Source organism: Neoarius graeffei, chromosome 1 (assembly GCF_027579695.1).
Source record: "Neoarius graeffei isolate fNeoGra1 chromosome 1, fNeoGra1.pri, whole genome shotgun sequence".
Taxonomy (NCBI): domain Eukaryota; kingdom Metazoa; phylum Chordata; class Actinopteri; order Siluriformes; family Ariidae; genus Neoarius; species Neoarius graeffei.
In genome coordinates, this window is record NC_083569.1 from 30,908,516 (window position 1) to 30,916,543 (window position 8,028).

The 8,028-nt window shown below is 37.3% G+C and overlaps 2 gene segments (V, D, J or C); both read left to right on the forward strand.

Annotated features, from left to right (window-relative positions):
- Nucleotides 1–235: 235 nt before the first annotated feature.
- Nucleotides 236–730, forward strand: LOC132887212 (T cell receptor alpha variable 25-like; the record flags this gene model as incomplete). The annotated part of the segment is given in 2 exon segments: nt 236–275; nt 432–730. Coding segments are annotated over 2 exon segments (339 nt in total), but the record flags the coding sequence as incomplete, so codon positions are not given.
- A 3,513-nt stretch (nt 731–4,243) lies between these two features.
- LOC132884723 (T cell receptor alpha variable 14/delta variable 4-like) lies at nt 4,244–4,761 on the forward strand. The segment is given in 2 exon segments: nt 4,244–4,310; nt 4,448–4,761. Coding segments are annotated over 2 exon segments (381 nt in total).
- Nucleotides 4,762–8,028: the final 3,267 nt, after the last annotated feature.

An 8,028-nucleotide genomic window follows, 5' to 3' on the forward strand; every position in this document is an offset into this window, starting at 1 on the left:
TAATTCTGTAAAGTTGCTTTGCAACAATGTCTATTGTTAAAAGTGCTATACAAATAAAATTGAATGTAAAGCCAGGATGCTGCAGCAACTCAACAATCTGGCAACACTGTAAGTGACACTGCCATGTGATGTTGTGGGGGCGGAGCTTCATGATGCTTCTTGAACCTTTATGATGTTACCATATTAGCTTGCAGAAAGTCCTCAGAATATTTTAATTCAGCTAAGATCATTCATCATGTTCACTGTTATATTAATGTGTCTGTGGCTTTCACTTGGTGAGTTTTGATTTTTTTTTTTAATTAAAAAAAATTATGTGTTGAATTAATGATTAATTAGTCTGTGTGGTGTTAAGAAACAGCAGAATGTGGGTCTGACTTGTGTAGTTTTGGCTTGATTATGTAAAGGTTAAAACATTATGTTCTCTATGACAGGTGACTCCATGGCAGATTCAATAGAGCCACTTTTCACTCATGAAGTTGTACATGAAGGTGATGATGTCACTCTGTCCTGCAGCTACAGAAAACTCACTGGTACAGTCAACACCTTGTACTGGTACATACAGCATCCAAACTCTAAACCCGAGTTCCTTCTTTACATTGTTCCAAGTGGAGCTCTAAGTCCAAACCGTCCGCCAAAAATGTCTGTTAAGGTTGATGAAAAGAAGAAAGAAGTGGATCTGCTCATCTCTTCTGCTGCTGTATCAGACTCTGCACTATACTACTGTGCTCTGGAGCCCACAGTGACAGGAAATCCAACTGCACTGTACAAAAACTTTCACACAGTTTTGTTTATACTGTAGGCAGTTCTGCTGATGATTTTGAGAAATTTTTGGCAGGAATCTCTCTTTCTCTCTGAATATTTATAAAGGGATTATATTGATGCCACATGTTGTATAATAGTATCATAAAACAGTAAAACAGTTTTATTATACTGAAGACAAATGAAGTCAGAAGTTCCATAATTTGTATGCTCTTCAAACCTAATTTAATGAATTATCTTTTAAACCTTTTCCACATGTTCAGAATAACTAGTAAGAAGCAGTTAAGAAACAAAGCAAAAGAAAAAAAGGGAGAAATAACATGAGATCATGTGATGATCAGTAAATAAACACAGATTTGCCTAATTCAAAACAAAATATCCATACGAAGAATAATTATGGAAAAACACACCAGTTTCCCCACAGTTTTTCTCCCAGCTCTTTTTGGAGCCATATGGAGTAAGTCACCTGTTGAAGAAGGTGTAGTTGCTGAACAATATTGACAAAGAAGCCAACAGTCAGGCAATTTTTCTCAAGCCAGTATTATGTAATGGCTTTTTTACTTGCGGCCAACACTATCTTTTGGAGGAAAATGTCATCTTTACTTTATCCATCAGCAATATGTCCAAGATAGAGGGATATGAAAGTTGTACTGATATTAAAACCCCAATATTCTTTTAAATGGTTGCTGCCATTTCCTTCCATCAAGTCTGAAAATAGGGACAAGACAAGAAAACATGAGCATTCAACCTTTTTCCTGATTCAGTTTTTACTTTTCACAACTGTCCTACAATGTACAAATTTTTGTCAAGAATAATATCCCATAAATAGTTCTCATCTCATTCTCATTATCTCTAGCCGCTTTATCCTTCTACAGGGTCGCAGGCAAGCTGGAGCCTATCCCAGCTGACTATGGGCGAAAGGCGGGGTACACCCTGGACAAGTCGCCAGGTCATCACAGGGCCCCATAAATAGTTGTAAAGAAAAAATATGCAGCTTACACAGAAACACAGTGGTGAGAAAAAGTATGTGAAACCTGTAGAATTCCACTAACTGGTCACAAGTATAAACAAAAATAATGGCCCTCGTTTACCAATCAAGCATAGAAACTAGGTCTGAGTGTAGAAATCAGAATATGACAGTGTTCATGTGTGATTCATGAAACATTTCTCTCTTACCAATCACGGCATAAGAATGATTGGCCATTGATAAATGTGGCATCTGAAAATCATCATCATTTAAATATCACACCCCTAAATATACTCAGTTTAGAGTCTGTGCCCAAGACTTTCCATCATGGAGACCTCTCCATGATGGAAAGTCTTGATACATTCAAGAAGAAACATTTCTCCACCCTCCAAATAGAAGCTCAAATGTCCAATTGAACAAATTATTTCTATTTGGCAGCCAGAAAAGTAGCATCATAGAAAGTCAGAAAAATGCAGTATTAAAATCACTGCTGCAGTCAACAGCATTGCCATCGACAACTGAAATCCAGCTGTTTGATTATTTAATTTATATATCCATGAGATATATAGCCTATATTCTGTCCATAATAATAAGGATATAATAGCTTATATCGAAAATCTTTAGCTGTGGGTGAAGAAACAATTGTCAGATCTCAAACATGCAACAAAAATTACACAGTTGTGGAGTTCCTTATTTCCTCATTTTCATGATGTTTCAGGCAGCAGTGGTGTTCAGCCTTCAGCTAGATAAACTGGTCTGGAGCCACCCACAGAGCCAAGCAACCACAAGCTGTGAGAGAGAGCATGTGCCTGGTCAACTTCATTTTATTTGTTAATATACATCAATTCCTGCATTTCACATCTGCAACACATTCCAAGAAAAGTTGGGACAGGGAAATTTAAGGCTAGTGATGAGGTAAAACAATTAAACAATGATGTAATTTAAAACAGATGATGCCAACAGGTGATTGTAATCATGATTTGGTACAAAATTGATATCCAGGAAAGGCCTAGTCTTTAAGGAGCACACTGTAAAACCCGATAAGGTCACTGAGCTCAAAAATTTTATTGAAACCGATTACGTAAAAATTTTTGAGGTACATAACTAAAATTTTAAGGTAAGATTTCTTAAAAATTACACTATAGTTACACTTAATTGTAATTTTTAAGAAATTTTACCTTAAAAAATTTAGTTACATACCTCAAAAATTTTTACGTAATCGGTTTCAATAAAATTTTTGAGCTCAGTGACCTTATCGGGTTTTACAGTGCAAAGATGGGCTAAAGATTTCGAGTTTGTCAACAAATGTGTGAGAAAATTATTGAAATGTTGAGAAACAAATGTTCCTCAAAGAAAGATAGGAAGAGATTTGAATATTTCACCCTCTACATTGCATAATATCATTAAATGATTCAAGGAATATGGAGGAGTTTCAGTGCACAAGCCTCAGCTGAACACCTGTGATCTCTGATATCTCAGACGGCACTGCATCAAAAACCATCATTGATCTACAGTAAAGCTGATATAACCACATGGGCTCGGGATTACTTTGGCAAATCTTTGTCAAGCTCTACAACACGGAGTCACATCCACAAATACCAGTTAAAACTTTACTGTGCAAAACAGAAACCTTATGTTGACTATGTCCAGATGTGCTGTTGACTTCTCTGGGCTCGGAGGTATCTGGGCTAGACCATCACACAGTGGAAATGTGTATTGTGGTCAGACAAATCAGTATTTCAGGTCTTTTTTGTAAGAAATGGACACTGTGGGCTTTGGACCAAAAGTGAAAAGGACCATGCAGACAGTTACCAGCAACAAATCCAAAAGCCAGGGTTTGTCATGGTATGGGGTTGTGTCAGCGCCCTTGGTAACACACTTCTGTGATGGCAGCATTAATTCAGAAAAGTACACTGAGATTTTTGGAGCAACATATGCTGCCTTCAAGATGACGCCAAGATGACTCAGTAACTTTTTTCAAATCTGGTTCAGCTGTTAGCAAATGACCATAATGGCAGTTGGACATTCATCTTTCATACAAAAACCTCAGCTGGAGTCGTCACTGAATCTATTTGTCACAGCAGTTGTGTTAACATTTACGATGTTAAGAACTATTTTCAGGAGTTAAAAAAAATACTACAATGGCCACTTAAACCGTACAATAATTATAATTCTTTGCTCATGGACCAATAAAGTAAAACAAAACTTGAAAGAGGGTTATATTTTTGTATCAATGTTAAATCTTGAGACACAGCCCAGGCCTCTAACTCCAAAAGATCTATTTAAGAGGTGAAGTTGGATGCAGTGAGTTGATCAGCAACAGTGGGATTGTTCTGTGTTGTATTGGTGATTTAGTTCACTGTGACTGATACTGTGAAGTGATGATCTGTACAAAGTTATGCTCCAACAGCAGAACTTCCTGGGTGTGGCCTTCTAGAAATGTGTTCCCTCATGTGTAAAGTTCAGCACATACAGCAAGCACTATTATACAGGATCCTCACAGAGCTGTGTTCAGAAATGGCTCAACTATACAACTTCCTGTACATAGTGAGATACATCCCACTGATTCTCACTGTCACAACAGGTAATTAACTTTCATCAGATAATTAACTGTATTCCTTAATACCCATGTTTTAAGTACAAATTCTTTCAATGATTGTTTTTGGTTTGTTTACAAAAATACTTCACAGATTTATTTCTTTATGTTCCTCTTTACAACAGGCAGTTTTGCTGATAAAATTTGGCCGACAGATGAAGATGCCATTGTCAGGAAAGAAACAGACACTGTTACTCTGAAATGTTCATTTGAGTCAAGCAGCAATTACATTTTGCTTTACTGGTACAAACAATATCCGAACAGCACACCACAGTATTTACTGTATAAAGGTGCAAGGTCAAGATCTGACCAGAGCACTCCTGATGATCCTCGATTAGAGTCAAAAACAAGCAGAGACTCCACTGAACTTACTATCAGAGGTCTAAAGCTCTCAGATTCTGCGCTCTATCACTGTGCTCTTAGAGATGCAGCACAGTAATACAGAGTCAATGAAAGGCTTTACAAAAACATACAAATGTTAAACAGGAAGTTTCTAAAACCTCATCAAAGATACTCTCTTTCCCAAATTATTATCAGTTAACCACACACACAAACAAAGGTTGTGGTAACATCTGCAGCTAAAAGTAAAAGCAAATTAAAATAAAGAGGGTTTAAATGTGGTGCAACATTAAACAAGGACACATTTATCACAGTAAATTCACAAACTGACATTTTTCAGAAATGTTTTACTGACATTACCAGAGCCGTTGTGTCAGGTGTTATTGGTGTGAACTACTCTGAATTAAAGGTCCTGACCTTTTTTGGCCAATTTTCCCCATTATACATACCGTAATGCTCAAGTTTAATTATTTTAATTAATTCATTCATTAATTATGCATGTACATAAAAATTCATGTTATTTTGCTGGATGGGAGCTCAGGCAGTGACCTTTTACAAAGATGAAATGGATGAATAAGAAAATGGCAGCAGTACATACATACAATCATTCAGATAGAAAGGAACCTGAAAAAGAAATTTCTAAGCCAACTCTTGCTCTTGACTTTCCCCGACAATATGATTATCACACCTCCTGTAGATTTGTTCACATCATGCATGTTTTTTGTTTTTCAGTCTGTCTGTGAATTGTGTATAAGTTGTAATTGCAGTTGTGTGTGTGCTTTACACACTTCCACCTTCCCTGAGTCAGTTAATCCTTTCCTTTACAAACCCAAGTCCCTCCGTCTCTCATCCTGATGCCTGTGCTACTAGTAAAATGATGTGCAGACAATAATTTGTGAACTAATTTAATATATTTCTGCCCAACAAGATTTGTTTTGCTTGTTGACAAAAATTATAGTGTATTTTAGCAATATAAGGGGCATAGCAGTTCAATATATACTCTCAAAATAAATATTCAGTTGGATGCTTTTGAACATTGCTGATCCTCTCTAAGTTGCTCTGGACATACAAGCATATTATAAACCACACAGAATTACAATTATTCGCTATTAGTGCTGAAGCTATTTGTTGTCTGAATGACTCAGTATGCTTCTCAAAAACAAACTGTAGGCAGGTATTAAACGGGGGGGGGGGGGGGGGGGGGGGGCAGAGTTCCCTCACCTTGGTTATACAGTATGTAAATGGAAGTAGAAATGAGATGTGTTTAATGTGTTTAACCCCTGTTACAATGTTAGTTTTTGATGTAAAAAATAAATACATCCAAAATAAAAGTCAGATCAATCCACCTTTTAATGTGATATAGAAACCATCAAAATCAATGTAAAAAACAAATAGAAACATTTTTTTTTTTTTTTTTTGGGGGGGAACTTATAATAACCTGGTTGCTATGTGTTTTTTTTTCTTAAATTTGAGAGATAAAATTATGTACTTTATACTGAAGTGAGTAATAAGTGCATACACTCTAAGAAAGGATGTGTTAAAACTAACACAAACTGTTAACTTCTTACACATCAGTGGGTGAGTTTTGGGACAACGCTTGTTGTGTTAATTTTGACAGTGTATTCATCCTCCTTGGTGTTTGTCCTGTTTTGACATGTTACAAACTGGAATTAAAATGGATTTTGTGGGGGTTAGCACCATTTGATTTACACAGCATGCCTACCACTTTAAAGGTGAAAATTGTTGTTTTATTGTGACACAATCAATAATTAAGATTAAAAAAAACAGAAATCTGGAGCGTGCAGAGGTATTCACTCCCCCATGTCAATACTTTGTAGAGCCACCTTTTGCTGCAATTACAGCTGCAAGTCTCTTGGGGTATGTCTCTATTAGCTTCGCAAATCTAGCCTCTGGGATTTTTGCCCATTCCTCAAGGCAAAACTGCTCCAACTCCTTCAAGGTAGATGGGTTGTGTTGGTGTACAGTAATCTTCAAGTTATGCCACAAATTCTCAACTGGATTGAGATCTGGACTTTGCTTAGGCCATTCCAAGACATTTCAATGTTTCCCTTTAAACCACTCCAGTGTAGCTTTAGCAGTATGTTTAAGGTCATTGTCCTGCTGGAATGTAAACCTTCATCCAAGTCTCAAACCTCTGGCTGACTGAAACAGGTTTTCCTCCAGAACTGTCCTGTATTTAGTGCCATCCATCTTTCCTTCAGTCCTGACCAGGTTTCCTGCAGATGAAAAATACCCCCACAGCATGATGCTGCCACCACCATGCTTCACTGTAGGAATGGTGTTCTCAGGGTGCTGGGTTTGTGCCACACATGGCATTTCCCATGATGGCCAAGAAGATCAATTTTAGTCTCATTTGACCAGAGAATCTTCTTCCTTGTGTTTGGGGAGTCTGCCACATGCTGTTGGGCAAACTCCAAATGTGCTTTCTTAAGTAATGGCTTTTTTCTGGCCAATCTTCCATAAAGCGCCACTCTGTGGAGTGTACGGCTTAAAGTGGTCCAATAGACAAATACTCCCATCTCCACCATGGATCTTCGCAGCTCCTTCAGTGCTATCTTTGGTGTCTTTGTTGTATCTCTGATTAATGCCCTCCTTGCCTGGTCTGTGAGTTTTGGTGGGCTGCATACTCTTGTCAGGTTTGTAGTGGTGCTATATTTTTTCCATTTTGCTATAATGGATTTAATGGTGCTCCCTGGGATATTCAAAGTTTGGGGTATTTTTTTTTTTAATCACCCAGCCCTTATCTATACTTCATCACAATTTTGTCTCTGACATGTTTGGAGTGATCCTTGGTTCTCATGTTGCTTTCTTCATAGTGTTGCAGAGTCAGGGTCCTTCCAGAACAGGTTGATTTATACAGACATCATGTGACAGATCATGGGACACTTTGATTGCACACAGGTGGATCTTATTCAACTAATTATGTGACTTATGAAGTGAATTGGTTGGACCAGCTGTTATGATATCGAACCTTTTGCTATGGAGAAAGAAGCGAACGAATTTTTTTATTTATTTTTATTTATTTATTTTTTTTGGCTTGTTGGTCTAGGGGTATGATTCTTGCTTAGGGTGTGAGAAGTCTGGGGTTCAACTCCTGAATGAGCCCAGGTTTTACCTTAAATGGTTGATCTGGACTGGGATAACAGGGATTTCACTTGGCTGAATTGTTCTTCAAGTGCTCATCTAATGAAAATTACATCAGAAAATGTAATGTGTGTGATGTGCTCAAATACACTGTAAAGTTGGTGGATGAGTTAAAAAATTGGTTTGGAAAATTTTTTTTTTCATCTGAATTCTTCCAAAAATCACTAAAAGCTCGTCCGCCATTATTAGATCGCAGCGATTT